General features: G+C 47.5%; 1 protein-coding gene across 8 annotated transcripts in view; it reads left to right on the top strand.

Moving 5' to 3' along the window:
* Window positions 1-415: 415 nt before the first annotated feature.
* Window positions 416-16,103, top strand: part of LOC144169252 (uncharacterized) — a 68,665-nt gene continuing 52,977 nt past the window's right edge. For 6 of the 8 annotated variants that reach the window (XR_013322403.1, XM_077698311.1, XM_077698315.1 and 3 more), the window contains exon 1: window positions 2,476-2,568. Coding sequence is in view for 6 of the 8 variants with exons in the window: in XM_077698311.1 (XP_077554437.1) it covers window positions 2,527-2,568 (42 nt within the window). In the remaining 2 variants the exon portion in view is untranslated. Of the gene's footprint in view, window positions 526-2,475; window positions 2,569-16,103 lie in introns of those variants that run through there. The other 2 variants (XM_077698312.1, XM_077698313.1) reach the window with 2 other exon arrangements.

Genomic DNA, 16,103 nt, shown 5'->3' with positions numbered 1-16,103 from the left:
AGAGGCACGCTGCAGGATTGTCTTCAGTTGTCCATAAATCTGCGGAACTTACCGAACCTTTATTTCAAATAAAACACAGCCAGCACAAATGTTTTGTTAACAAAGGGATATGTGACTAAGCTCAATTTCTCGCACAGCAAGACAACCGAGTGCGTGCGTCAGCACTGTCCGAATTGTTTGGTGTTCAATGTTGACAGAAGCTTTGGAGTGACTAAGAACATCTGGTGCATATGTATGGATATATACATGTGTGTGTGTGTTTGTGTGTAGGTGTCTAAATATATATATACATACATATATATGCCATTTCAGGATATCACAATCAAAGCTGTGTTAAAACAATTGCCCATTATTTGTTTTTCTCACCATTCGTTTTCTTTGCATTTTATTGCCAGAATAAATGTTTTTGAAGGTTTGCGTCACTCCTGACAATAGAGCATGCGTGTTGCCCGGCTGCATCGGAGTGTCGAAATTCTGCGAAATGACGAAAACTCGCACCAGATACGACTGTGAAACCATATAATGGTAAGTAAGACTCAGTCGAGAGCAATCAAACAAATAAGACAGGGCTGATCGCTTGTGTTGGTGCCTTCCTTGTTTCTGACAAATACTTTATAATAATAAGTAATAATGTTACTGTGCGAACGTTCTCGTTTTTACCAGAAAGATATTCCTACGTCGTTCTAACTTTCGGTCTTCTTGCTGTGTTCGTGATTGCTTTGAAAGTACGCTGCGGTGTACTTACGTTTTTCCAGGAACTATCGGCGCAGACTGTAGCCAACCGCTTACTGCAAAGGGTTTCAAACATTAAGCCTAACAAGGAGGACTCTAACCTATCTAATGCAGTGTGCCGGTTTTAAAAGCGATAGCCTTTCTTGGGCTATTTAACCTAAAAATTTTGGTCTGTCTCTCTGTCTCTGTGTCTGTCTGTGACTCGACGTATCCACCTGGCCCAAGTGAAACAAAACCTGCGCAATATTCTTATATACTCACCGCCAAATATAAATGTCTAAGTCCGGTTGATATGTCCATACTTGTCAACACTGCGGAACAAGGACCAGACATTATGAAAAAATACGGCCGAAAATCAATACATGAGGGACATTTGCAGTGTTCCTTTATTTAAAACTTTGCGGATGCTTGCTTTTTGCGAAAGCCGGTAAAATACTTCATCAACTTCAGAAAATGGTCGCGTGCTGCTGCCCCCGCTACATGGCGGAATCTTAAAAATTCAACGGCAACAGCAACAAAAGGTTCCGCTAGATAGGATCCGCGTTCTGCGTAGAACGCACGTGAAGTAGGGCAACGGGGTTCTATAAACGTCGAAGTAGGGCAGCAAGATTTCCAGCAGTCTCCGCCGTACCGTAGCGCTGACATCTATGAACCCGGCCTGTAGCAGTAGAACGCGGTAAATTTAAATTGAGCAAACAGTTAGTGTGTTTACCTGGGAAGGAGCGTGACGCAAGAGGAACAGCACCAGAGGTGAGGCGGACTCATAGCTTGTTGCGAGTTCGCTATATGTGTTGCTCCAAATTACACCATTTCTATTTTGATATTAAACACTAGGTTAATTTTTGCTTCTTTAGCCCTGCAGTTTTTGAGGGTTAGGCTGGTTTGCAGTTATTCAAAGAACCACCGTTTTCAGATGTTATGGTGTTTTTATTCGCTAACCATTTACTCGACCTTGATTTTATTCCAACATATTGTCCACCGCTTAGGAAAGTTTCAGAATAGAATGTTTTGCCTCGTTGCCAACGCAAAATATTTTGGAGCTCGGCTATTCGGACGGGATGAAGACGAAGTTCCTCGGACGGCGTTGTCATAGCAAGGATGTGTACAGAAGCTTTCTTAGAGTGATTCAACCTAATTGCGTTGCGCACGCATTGTAAGTTCAGTCTATCTGTCTAAACATTTTTTGTTCATAGGGGTTAGAGACTGCGTTGCCAATAAAAACACTGCTTAAAATTTTTAACATCTGACAATCATCTTCCGACTGTGCCACCTATCTCCGTGGTACAAAAAACAGCAGGTCATTGTAAGCTACTATAAGCAATATAAATTGACCTCACCGTTAGAAAAGGCGCTATAGAAACAAAAATCATGTGCCGCTGATCTTGTTTCTTGGAGCTACTAAAGGTGCCATAGTTTACCGAAAGGAGCTCTACATCAGGGCCCTCTAGTGTCATAATCAATAATCAATGCAGTAGTTCTTATGAGCCATCAATTGCGCAGGTAAAAATAGCCTTTGGGGCTGTGATGTGTACTAGAAAACTTCGTTTGAATAAATAAAGTTTCCCATCCAAATGTTGGTTTTGAGAAATTCCAGCTGATCTAAACGCCCAGGGGGAGCTTTTATAGGAATAGAGAGGTATATTGGGCTTCTTTTCGGTTTGGGTCCTCGCGTTTTGATTGGGAAACAATGGCCATTTATATTTCTTGTTTAGAACGCTGTAGGGGTAATAAAACTGTCATTGAATTTTCGTAGGCTGTTAGGGCACGCTACTTTGTGTGGCGGTTAAAGAAAACATGTGGATGCTTCACAACAAGGTGGTCCTTCTGATTGTTGTGGTAAATATGAATCTATGCTTTCTTGGAACGACATTTCCTAAACATGTTGCCGTAAATTCACGTTCAGTACCGGACTGTTCTCTACAGGCGAAGTTTCTGGAAAAGCGTACTTTTGGTCTTTTAAATGTCTGAACAAAAAGTAGTGTATTAGTCTTTCGGTCAGGGTAATATATGTAAAAGCATAAATCCTTTGCAACTGATTACGCGACAATTTACCATTTTTTACCGATATCGTTAGGAGGTTTTATTTTTTATTACCATCAGCTTCATATTCTTTTTCTCATTTGAATAGCACACCTCTCCATAGCTATGAGTTGCTCTCTCTAAACAAGCCTAAGTGATTTGCTCAGGCTAAATGTTTACTGTTGCCGTTTATATTCGTATCTTTTTGCTCTGCTGTGTTAGTTTTTTTATTCTTGCACTTCACTGCAGTTGCCCCAATCAGTATGATAAAACTTTATTCTCAAAATTTATTAGGTATTATTAGTAATACAAAGTTTTCATTTTTTTACAGAGGGTTATAGAAAAATGACGGCGCCTTTATACAGCTGTAATATATCCACTGGTGACGCACATTTAGGTATAGTTTACAAATTCTTCAAAGTGACTGCTACCATGAAGCTCGGGTATACAGTGAGAGCATGGTGAAATTTCATTGTTTGTATCTGGTGTGGTAGCTTCTCCAAGCCATCTTTATTGAAGTAGCAGCGGTGTGTCATAGAGTCAAAGAGGAGCAAAGAACCACGTGCCGTTGGTTTCTTGTTAACGAGCGTTTTCTGTGAACATATACATACTGTGAGCATTTGTGTGTAAGCTACGATAGTGCTCGCTTCAAGGACACATGGAAGGTGCCTGCTACTTTCGTGTCCCATCCACCTTGCACTCCGTCTGCTTCGCAAGACCATTATCATCACCATGTCGCACCTCATCTGTTTCTCATACCCATCCACATCATCATTCCTCGGGCTGGTATTCTCGGTTGCCTCTCGGAATAAACGCGCCGTCCCGACTGACTCTGCGACGTCTCTTCTGGGTGACGGCTGCCTTTGACGTCTCCCTCAAGTGGTGGAGGTGCACCTCGGTCCTGTCCTAGGTCTTTCCCAGTCGCACACCTGGAGCTCCGTTCCGGTAGGCGCTTGCCTCTGAGGATGCAGCACGAGAGCGGGAACAGCCCCCCCGGAGCGTCAGCTGCCGTGCCTGCTGCGTTCACCATCACCAGCCACCAACGCGATCCGCCAGGTTTTTATGGCCGTCGAGGTGAGGATGTCGACGACTGGCTGGATAGCTATAATCGGGTCAGCAGCTTTAATCGGTGGGATGACGCATTCAAGCTCCGAATCGTCTGCTTCTCCCTGCACGAGGTGGCCAAGACGTGGTTCTGTAACAACGAACACACTATCACAGACTGGACCGGCTTTACTCAGGAGCTACGAAAAATTTTCGGCACGCCATCCATTCGCGCAGAAGTAGCCAGACAAAAGCTTGCCTCACGCATTCAATGCCCTGATGAGACATTCGCCTCATACATTGAGGACGTCGTCACTCTTTGTCGCCAAGTGGATGAAACCATGCCAGAGGCTGACCAGGTGCGTCATATATTGAAAGGTATCGCTCCGTTTGCCTTTAACGCTCTGGCTGTGGAAAATCCTGCAAGCGTTAGCGATGTCCGCAAGACTTGTCAACGGCTGGACCAACTACAGTCTATTCGCCTTCGCCAGGAGGCTTGGGCCTCTCATCAATATGGGGACTCGAACCTGCGCAGTCTCATTCGCGCAATCATTCGCGAAGAACTGCAGCACCACGACTCGCCTTGCTCGTCGCCTGACCATGGTCACACCAATGCGCCTGAGCTCCGAGATATTGTCAGAGAGGAGCTAACATTCATTACGGGATATACACCCGCACGTCCTCCTCTTGCCACCGTCTGCACGCAGTCCTACTCGCCCACGAGTCCTCCCCTGGCCACCGTCTACGCGCCGTCCTACTCCGCGATTGCGGCCAAACCGCCCTTGCAGGTTGAGCCACCGTCGCCGCAGGCCCATGTGACAGCGATTGCCGCAGCACCTGCTTCTCCGCATTATTACACCTCCATGCGACCGGGACGTCAACGGTTTCCTGGAGATGGCCCAGTGTGCTAGTATTGTGGAATCAGGGGCCACATTTCTCGTTTCTGTCGTCGACGTCAGCAAGACGAGCGAAGAGGCTACGCCCCGTTCGAACGTGACTATTCCCGGTTTCCCTACGGCTATCGGCGTATCGAACACGTTTCCCCTCCGCGTCGCCCTTCTTCGCCTCCAGGGCCACTCGAGCCTCCGAGTCATCGTGCTGCACGCCGCCGCTCGCCTTCACCGTACCGTCGTTCCTTGTCGCCCCTCCGTCCTGCCACCCACGCTACTAACACCCACCAGGAAAACTAGCTTCTGCAGTTTTTGGAGGGAAAACTGCACTAGTGCGAACAACGACAACTCCTGCAGAAAGACCCTCGAACACTGTCAGAGTCAAAGTAGAAGGTGTAAAGGTTGATGCACTTGTTGACACAGGAGCCAGTATTTCAGTCATTGATGGTAATTTTTGTTCGGAGCTACGCAAAGTGAAAACCCCGTACACTGGCCCCTCCCTATGTAATGCGAATCAAGGAGCAATCGAACCTACCGGATATTGTACTGTGCGTGTTTTTATAGATGGAATTCGGCATGACATACAGTGTGCGGTTTTGCCGCATTGCGCCCATCATCTCATTTTAGGGTGGAACTTCCTCTCGTCTGCATCCGCCGTAATCTTCTGTCACCACCCCGACATCGAACTGACGGAAACAGACGATTCAAGTGTTCCTGACGCGCCGCAGCAGCGCTTAGTGGCCAGCGCGGATTACGTCCTCGACCCCTGCTGTGAGAAAGTCATCTCCATTTGTTCGGATCAATTTTGTGATGGTGACGTCCTGATCGTTCCCACTCCTCGCTTTCTTGCCAAAGGCCTGGTGATCGCAACGAGTCTCGTGCGATTTTCACATGGAGCTGCCGATATTATCGCCGTTAACACCAATCGTGAGCCCATGCTCCTACGTAAGCGCACTACAATTGCTAGTGTTGCTGACTCGGAGGCCACCTGTATTTTCCCGCTCTGTGCAGTGTCATCCCCTGCTCATATGAATTCCGGCTCTCCTGGCTGTGATCTAACCGCAACGATGGGTTCAGACCTCTCCCCGGCTGAGACCGAAGCGTTAATGGCGCTTCTGACCAAACACAAATCTTTATTTGACGCTAACTGCACCAAACTCGGTCAGACGTCGGTGGCAACGCATCGCATCGAAACCGATGGGTCTCGCATTATTCACCGCCGTCCTTACCGTGTGTCCTCCTCAGAAAGAAAAATTATTAGCGACAACGTCACCGATATGCTTCAGCGGAACATCATTCGGCCGTCAACAAGTCCGTGGTCATTTCCGGTTGTTCTCGTGCAGAAAAAGGACGGATCAGTGCGATTTTGCGTTGATTATCGCGCACTGAACAAGATTACACGACAAGATGCCTACCCGATGCCACGAATTGATGACGCCCTAGATTGTTTACAAGGAGCGGAATATTTTTCAAGTCTTGATCTGCGCTCGGGGTATTGGCAGATCCCCATGCACGAGGCCGATAAAGAGAAGACCGCGTTCGCCACCCCCGACGGGCTGTATGAGTTTAATGTTTTGCCATTTGGGCTTTGCAACGCCCCTGCAACATTCGAGCGGATGATCGATACAGTTCTTCGCGGTCTCAAATGGAAATCGTGCTTTTGTTATCTCGACGATATCGTTGTCTTTTCTTCGAGTTTCCGTGAGCACCTGAAGCGACTGTACGAAGTCCTCGCCTGCCTTGCGAATGCAGGCCTGCAACTTAATACTAAGAAGTGCCGCTTTGCTAGTCGAAGCATTAAAGTTTTGGGACACGTCGTGAGCAAGGACGGAATTCGCCCAGACCCTGAGAAGATTGCCGCTGTCGTCAACTTTTCACAGCCATTGCATCAAAAGTATCTGCGTAGCTTCCTGGGTCTGGCTTCGTACTTCCGTCGCTTTGTCCGAAATTTCGCTACCCTGGCTTCCCCCCTCAACAAGCTCATGCACTCAGGAACACCCTTTGTGTGGTCTGAAGAATGTGAAGATGCCTTTCAAGCGTTGAAAAAAGCCCTTACTTCCGGTCCAGTACTGCGCCACTTTGACGAGTCCCGACCGGTCCTTCTCCATACGGACGCTAGTGGACATGGCTTAGGTGCTGTTCTCTTGCAGACGGATGACCAACACAGAGAAAGGGTTGTTTCCTACGCCAGCCGCTCTCTCAGTCACGCCGAGAAAAATTACCCGATTACCGAGCAGGAGTGTCTCGCTGTTGTTTGGGCGGTGGAGAAATTCCGCCCATACCTCTACGGCCGTCACTTCACAGTGGTAACAGACCATCATGCTCTCTGCTGGTTGCAGTCACAGAAAACTCTGACCTGCCGCCTCGGCCGCTGGATAATTCGACTACAAGAATACGACTTTACGTAATTTACAAATCCGGCAAGAAGCACCTTGATGCAGATGCCCTTTCCCGATGTCCGCTAGATCCTCCTGACGTTCCTCCTTCGACTACCTCACGTAGCGCACTACGTACCATCGCTCCTGTCGTCGACATCCCAACTGACGATATCTCAAATTTGGCGACCCTTCAACAATCAGATTGTTACTGCCGTGGAATTATAGAGCAGCTCATCGGTTCCAAAACACCCGTGAACAGCCGCTATCGCCGTCAACTTCAACAATTTCGGCTTTTCGGCGGAGTGCTTCACCGTTCCATTCACCACCCCTCAGGGTACCGGTGGGTTCCTGTTGCGCCGCGCTCTCTCCGCCCAAAGATACTTCAATCCTTGCACGATGATGCAACAGCTGGCCATTTAGGTTTCCATAAGACATACGATCGTGTTAGCAGCCGGTCTTGCCACTTGTGTCGCCCGATACATTGCGTCGTGCGTCTCGTGCCAGCAGCGCAAGTGCCCGACGTCCGCTCCTGCCGGACTCCTACAGCCACTGCCTTGCCCGTCGGCACCGTTCGAAACTGTTGGAATCGACCTTTACGGCCCTTTACCTACCAGGACTGCCGGATATCGCTGGGTGGTGACGGCCGTTGACCACCTCACAAGGTACGCGGAGACAGCTCCCCTTCGTTCCGGTTGTGCTGCTGAGGTAGCCGACTTCTTCTCGCGCGCAATTATCTTGCGCCATGGTGCCCCCAGAGTCCTATTGAGTGATCGCGGCCGGACTTTCCTGTCTAACATTGTTAAAGAAGTTCTTCGTTCCTCCAACACAGTGCACAAAACCACGTCAGCCTACCATCCGCAAACAAATGGACTAACCGAACGCTTCCACCGTACTCTATCCGATATGATTTCCATGTATATCCGGCACGACCACACAAACTGGGACGCAATTCTTCCGTTTGTTACATTCGCGTACAACAGCGCTGTTCAGAAGACCACTGGTTATTCGCCATTTTTCCTCGTTTTTAACCGCCAACCCTCTTTTCTTCTCGACACCACCTTCTTTTCTGCTCCCGTACCTACGTCAAGTCCGTTATCCGAGCAGTTTATCTCTCGTCTCGATCACTGCCGTCACCTTGCTCGCTTGAACACGGAAGCCTGCCAGCACGACCGCAAACTTCGCTATGACGCCACGCATCGTGCCGTACAGTTCCACCCTGGCGATAAGGTCCTCCTTTGGACGCCCATTCGCAAGCCCGGACTCTGTGAAAAATTCCTAAATCGATTTCTTGGCCCTTACACCATCCTGGAGGAAACCTCCCCGGTTAATTATCGCGTCGCGCCTTGTACTCCCCCTACGGACCGCCGCTACAGGGGCACGGAGATCGTTCACGTATCTAGACTGAAACCGTTTACGCCTCGCACTTCGTGAAAGACTGCTCCCAGGCGGTCGCTTCCACGGAGGGGGGGGGGGGAAGTGTGAGCATTTGTGTGTAAGCTACGATAGTGCTCGCTTCAAGGACACATGGAAGGTGCCTGCTACTTTCGTGTCCAATCCACCTTGCACTCCGTCTGCTTCTCAAGACCATTATCGTCACCATGTCGCACCTCATCTGTTTCTCATACCCATCCACATCATCATTCCTCGGGCTGGTAATCTCGGTTGCCTCTCGGAATAAACGCGCCGTCCCGACTGACTCTGCGACGTCTCTTCTGGGTGACGGCTGCCTTTGACGTCTCCCTCAATACATACATACATACATACATACATACATACATACATACATACATACATACATACATACATACATACATACATACATACATACATGTAACGTATCAGAATAGGAAATGAGGGGCTCGTTGAAAATAAGACAGAAATAAGGTTTGGCAGTCAAGAAAACCTCAGAAAGCAAAGGCGAGGATATGGTAGGTCATTGAAACAGATAAAGAATATGGAACGAAAGAGAGTGGAGAAAAAATGCCCGCCAGGTGGGATCTGAGCCCACGACCTCCAGAATACCGGTCTGTTGCGATAACCACTACACTACCGGCGGGGCTATTTTTTCCTTTTACTTTCTGGGGTATTTATGTCAATGTAATTTTTTCCTGTAGTTGGGGGTGGTAGCCAGCGCCACTCCGACTTCTCGGGATGAAGGGGACATTCTTTTTACCCCCGGGCCGTGATTCGAGGGTCTACGACATGTCGAGAATGGTCGACCAGCGTTGAACCCTATTAAGCTTCGTACGACACGAAGACTGCCAGAACAGAGGCCCTCGCTATGCATGTAGCGAATCAGAATAGGAAATGAGGGGCTCATTGAAAATAAGGCAGAAATAGAGTTTGGCAGTCAAGAAAACCTCGGAAAGCAAAGGGGAGAATATGGTAGGTCATTGAAACAGATAAAGAATTTCTAAAAAAAGAAAGCGGGGAAAAAATGCCCACCAGGTGGGATCCGAACCCACGACCTCCAGAATACCGGTATGGTGCGATAACCACTACGCTACCACCGGGGCTATTTTTCCACTCCACTTTCTGGGGTATTTATGTCAATGTAATTTTTTCCTGTGCTTGGGGGTGGTAGCCAGCGCCACTCCGACTTCTCGGGGTGAAGGGGACCTTTTTAACCCCCGTGCCGTGACTCCAGTGTCTACGACATGTCGAGAGTGGTCGACCAGTGTTGAACCCTCTTAAGCTTCCTATGGCAACAAGACTGCCAGAACAGCGGACCTCGCTATGCATGTAGCGAATCAGAATAGGATATAAGGGGCTCGTTGAAAATAAGACAGAAATAAAGTTTGGCAGTCAAGAAAACCTCGGAAAGCAAAGGGGAATATTTATTACTGTCTTACATACATACATACATACATACATACATACATACATACATACATACATACATACATACATACATACATACATACATACATACATACATACATACATACATACATACATACATACATACATACATACATACATACATACATACATACATACATACAATGCTGGAACTTGTAATTGACATTCAAAAAATCTTGTGTCTTTTGACAGAAGCTTGACCTAAAGAAGGCACCTGGTCCCGATAACATATGAAACATTGGCATAGGCAATACTTGTTTATATTGCACACGCCATTCTTACGAACATTGCCGCTCAGTGATCACTGGTTATGGGCAAAAGATATTCTGCACGTAACTCCGGTTCGTGGCCCGAGGATAGCTATCAACGTTCAGTTTGACTAACTAGCACATGCTGTAATGCATTGGAGCAAATCACGTTTAAAACCACCATTACACATTTAAAAAGAAATGACTTGCTGTACGCTCAGCAACGTGGCTTATGGTGAGTTATTTCAATCATAAACCAGCTTGCAGAAATAACTGGTGTTATGTCTAGTGTGAATAATGATAGAGGACAAATAGATGCGCTATTTCTCGACTTTTCAAAAGAGAATAATGTAGTAGAACATCGTGATATAATCAGAAAAATAGACGCTATCGGAATTGAAGGCAATATATTTTATTGCGTAGTGTGCTATCTCTGCAACGGCAGGTAATTCGTTGTGATAAAGAATCATGCACCACATAGGTAGCATGTTTTCTCGGGGGTTCCCCAGGTATCGGTGTTGACACGCATCTTATTCATCATTTACATTATTGCCGTTCATGGGTGCTATAACTCACCCAATCAATTGCGGTTGTTCGCACACAACTGCGTCATTTACTCAGGAGTAAACACAACAGAAGACCGAATTCAACTTAACAATTGTTTGCAGTTGATTCACGCATAACATAAAAGTAAGGGATGACACTCAATTCCAAAAAAACTGGGAGCCTAACTTAATAAAAAAATCCGGTTACGTTTGGTTACACTCCTGGTTATAATAAAATTGGCGAAAGTAATCATGTAAAATATCTGGGCGTTACGCTAATGTCCAACCTTACCTTGGAGTCGCATATTATTGTCACATGCTCCATTGCGAAAAAAAATTGGCATTTTTAATAAGAAAATTAGGTTATCCTCCACGTGAAGTGAAGCCAAGGGCCTTTAACACCCTTATAAGGCCAATCCTAGCATATGCAGATATCATTTGGGAACCGCATCAACAATATCTAATAAGGAAAATCGAACGAATTCAAAACCTTTGCCGTTTGGTTTGTTTTCTAAGAATATTCTAGACGCACTAGTGTCACACATTTAGTAAACAAAGCCGAACTTCACTCACTGGCGCACCGAAGGGTAACACAGAAACTAAAATTTGTACATCTTTTGAACCACGCCTACTTTAAAATTTCGCAAGAAGATTGTCACCATGAACGCGTTGAACACTGCGAACAACTCACAACAAAGTGGTTCGACAGCCTATTAGCCACAAGAATGCTCACAGACATTGTTTTTCACCCATCCAATTCGTACTGGAACTAATTACCGGAAAGCGCAGTGAACTGCGACACTGTGCAACCACCTACAGATGGGATCCAAAATTTGAATTTTGTATGATTGTGATAGTTCCGGTGGTATTGACTATACGGCTCCGGCTTCGCGATTGGTGCGCCGCCTGCCACCACTTCGCCGCGTCGTTCACGGGATGAGCGCTACAAGGCTGATAGGGGCTCGTGCAGTGTTTTGGTTCTGTTTCACTTTTCGCCTTTCCGCGTATTAAAAAATGTGTTATGGTGACGTCTATAAGGAAAGAGTACGTTTAGACCACCTAAAGAGCAGTTGCGTCTTCGTAGAGTGCTAGACCGCCAACAAGCGCTACCCGGGGACAGGGTTCTGCGCGCTTCGTCGCCGCTCTTCTGGCGTAGGACACGGCAGCATCATATCACCACTTTCACCTTCGAATACGTCAAGCACAAGTGAATTCTACTCTCGCCTCATTTAGACCTGATACTTCCACAGTGAGAGGCTGGTTTCGTTTTGCAGCGCGGACAACGAATGCGGCTTGGTTTCGAATATATACGTCAAGAGAAATATGCGTTTCGGGGGTGTGATTATCCCATCCTGAACAATATTGTATACTTTTTACAAAAATACAAGCGATTACAAACTTTTAGGAATATTCCAAAGCTGTGCATCCTTAGATATGACTCCTCTCACTCCTTATAGTAAGAACCAAGGAAACCTAAAGAAACCACGGAAAAATAAAGGCTGTGCAAGTTCGGAAGAAACGGGAATGAAAAAACCCAGTGCAGCGTCTGACATCCTAAAGACGTTCGTCGAAAGTTAAGCCAGGTAGGACTCACCGCACAAACTAGACGCGAAGTGTACTGCTATTTTGCGAGAGATTGGCGCAAGGCGTACTCATCAAACCGAAACCCTCAATCAAGATATTAGGGATGACGTACCAGAAAAACTGCAAAAACACCCTGCTTCTCAACAGGCTCCAAGAAACCACGGCTCAAATTGTTCGGATGCTGCGTAGGGTGGCGAACAGGAGCCATGGACTAAAAGAAAATGACATGGACCGTCTTGTGTAGGCCTTCGTCGTCTCCAAAATTGTTTACGTGGCTCCTTATGCGGTTTTGGGGACATCGGAGCGCGAAAAGCTAGACGTCCATCTTAGAAAGGCATATAAACAAGCCCTATCACTTCCTCCAAGCACCTCTACAGTACGACTCACGGCTTTGGGACTGCACAACACCATCGAAGAGCTCATGGAGGCCCACCTAACGGCGCAGAAAGTAAGACTCGGAGCAAGCCCAACGGGTAGGGAAACGCTAGCTACGCTTGGTTACACGGCACCGCACATCACGGAAAACGCAGTGGACATCCCGCCTGAACTAAGGACCAGAATTCTTGTCCGTCCTATACCCCGGAACATGTCCCCTCAACATCATGAGGGAAGACGCCTAGCCAGAGCAACTGCGCCAGAAAAACAGTACGGAGGACAAGACTACGTCGTATATACAGACGCGGCGGAATACGCGAGGTACGGGGTAAGATCGGCGGCCGTTACCTCCTCAACCGACCTCCTTTCCTGTCTGACGCTTCGGTCGTCGAACACCCAGCAGGCTGACGAGACGGCTATTGCCCTTGCCCTCTCCCAGACAAAGGCCAGCGTAATTATTACGGACAGCCAAGCTGCCTGCCGAGCATACCAAGCAGGTAGGGTTTCAAGACAAGCGCTTCGGGTTCTCCTTCAACGGCCACCGCAAAAGCAGGTCACACTCATTTGGACCCCGGCCCACTCTGCTCTTCGCGGCAACCAGACGGCACACGTCCTGGCCCGAGAACTCGCCCACCGGGCACCGCAAGAAGAGTCGGAGCGAACCTGGCAAACGCTCCTCACTTACGCCGACATCACTCCACATTATCGACTAGCGAGGCAACTCTATCCCCCAGTCACCGATCAGGCCACGAAAGAACAGGAAGTCAACCTGAGACAACGACAGACTAATACCTACCCCCTCCCAACACGACTACACGCCATCCACCCTACTCTTTACGATCGGCCATCCACCCTACACGCCATCCACCCTACTCTTTACTATGTACTCACTGCCAAGCACCAGGAACGCTGTACCATATTGTCTAGGAAAAATGTCAACTGCACCCAGACCTTCCCCCCATCCCCAACCACTCACGCGAGCAGTGGGAGAATACGCTGACCAGCTCTTCTCCTGAAACGCAGATTTTGCTAGCGGAAAGGGCGAAGACAGCCGGTCGCACCAACGGAGTCTTGGACTGAAGACCCCGACCACAAATATGCTCGCTCCAACTGTGATTAAAGTTTCTCTCTCTCTCTCTCTCTCGGCGGAAGGAGGGGCGGGCGACACTGTGTACAAATGCAGAGCAAAATCAAGCAATGACCGTTTCAGTAATCACACGCACACATTGCGGGTTTACTTTCCTTTTGTTTTTCGTTCGGTGGACGCGTTTTTGGAGGTATACAGGGTTGGAAGTTCAAGCCATGAAAGGTGTCGGGAAGAGTGTGGCATCGTGATAAGGCCCTCTAATTTCAGTTTGTGTTTTATTCTGCAGGCTCCGTGGGCCATATGACGATGTTTTGAAGAAGCGTTTTCCGCGGATGCGAATTATATTGTAAGCCCCTCTCTGCGCGGTTCGCGGAGAATATACGTTGCAGATGAATGTTAGGGGGCGCTCTCACGACAAGACGATCTTTTGTCGTGTGTTGATGCCCGAGTATAATTCCCAGTTATCCGTCGTACGTTCGTTGAATATTCCCAAAATTAAGGCCCACTGGCTTGTAAATGTGTTGATCAACATCTCAGGTAAGATATTGGCAAACTATCAGCTATCAGCTATGGGTGCTCCACTAGATTATGTAATCCCACAAAACCGATTTACATCGTAGTCTATAGCCGTTGGTTAACGGGAAGCGCTGGTTACAGAGACACTTAGTAAATTTAAACGCAATTTAACTAGAATTAGTTCCATGAATATGCCGGTTCCGCGACGCCGGCCTTGAGACACAGTTGGCGCTTATGCGGACTGAATGTACCACACCACGATCCGTTCAGAATCATTTGCACTTTTGTAAGCACACCCCATTTGCGAACAGAGAGACTGCTCCCCATAAATATTTATTTCTAACGCCCACAAACGGTAAATCGCTGACGTGAACGTGCCGCAAAAGCAGTGGTGAAAGTGAGGAACGGGACGGAGACTCCCGCATCTGCTTTCGAAGCGGGCTTCTGGGGGGATTTCAGTGGCGCCCCTACAGCCAGCGCTCGAGGCGTATTTACTGTAGCATTTATTGGTTCTATTTACTTGTGTACGTGTTTTTTTACTTTTCGAGCGAAGATATCCAACTGTTCAGCTGTCGACTGTCTTTTACATGTTTTTTTTTCGCCTAACGTGGCGGTTGTTGTTTTTATTTAGTTTCTTTTCTATGTATCTTTGCCTGGACTGTACTGTGTGTACTATAAGAGGAAGTTTTTTGTACCCCTCCTGGCCAGACCGCAAAGGTCTGCAGTATATTGAAAAACAAACTAAATTATATTCTTGACTCAGAATACTAGCCCCCCCCCCCCTAAAACAAAATTCTATCATGGCCTCTGTGTTTCGAAGTGAAGCAGATTTTGAGAGGTGGGTGTAAGCTTGGTTTTTGTCACTTGACTTTCACAGATTGTCTGTTACACAGGGAATCCTGTGCAACAGCTAATACGGGAACAGCCAGATGAGGTTAATAGGTGTGATGGACGTCATCCCATTGCCATGTTGCAAAATAACATAGGACAGAAGTATTTGTGATCTCCGCCGTGAACGTGCCAAAATATGCTACAAACCATGTCGTGGCATTGAGCCATTCCCTGACCGGACTGTGGGTGAATCCTCCCGTATACTTCCGAATGTATTTCACAGAAATGTTCACTGCTTGGCGTTCACAAGCCTGGTACCCATTGAAGGTGTCTTTCAGACTTTACACTGGTTTGTGGTCATGCTAATAAAAACAAAAACGTGTGGTGGACAAGTGCTTGGAGGTCCACACAATCCCGTGTTTAGTTATACGCAAAGCCTCTCAAAAGGGGTGCAAATGTGAATTGGCATCAACAAACTGCATTCGTCACCTTCAAAGCTTTTGTCGCCAAATGAATAGATTGAAACAAGCCCGTTTCTCTGACCACCACCCTACGCTTGCGGCAAAAATGATTTTAACAAAATCCAGTTGTCTGTGCAATATGAAGAAGGATGACGAGTGAAGCTGGGCGCTCTCCACAGAGTGCACAAAACAAAGCACGTTTGTTTATAATCGGTGATTGAGCATACTTCGGAGTCAATTAAATATTAAAAATAGGAACCCCTGCGTCTTCATGATAGCGGACAAACTTGGGGCTGTCAGATTTTCTCCCGTGTCGTAGGCACCTTACTCTCTCTGTTTACTGACCAGCCCAAACCGCTCGACAATGGAGGACCGCATATACTTCGCACTGCACCGTGTGACGTCAATGGGTAAACGTCCTACCAGCACAACGCCCATCTCAATGGTGAAGGCATGAGGCTTTACAGCGAAGGCACTCCCACAACCACTCTTTTCCACCGCCCACCCGTGCACGCATAAACACGCAACCTG

This window comes from Haemaphysalis longicornis, unplaced genomic scaffold (genome assembly GCF_048455015.1).
Source record: "Haemaphysalis longicornis isolate Haplotype H1 unplaced genomic scaffold, Haemaphysalis longicornis Haplotype H1 scaffold_2, whole genome shotgun sequence".
NCBI lineage: Eukaryota > Metazoa > Arthropoda > Arachnida > Ixodida > Ixodidae > Haemaphysalis > Haemaphysalis longicornis.
This window is presented reverse-complemented; position numbering and strand designations above follow the sequence as displayed.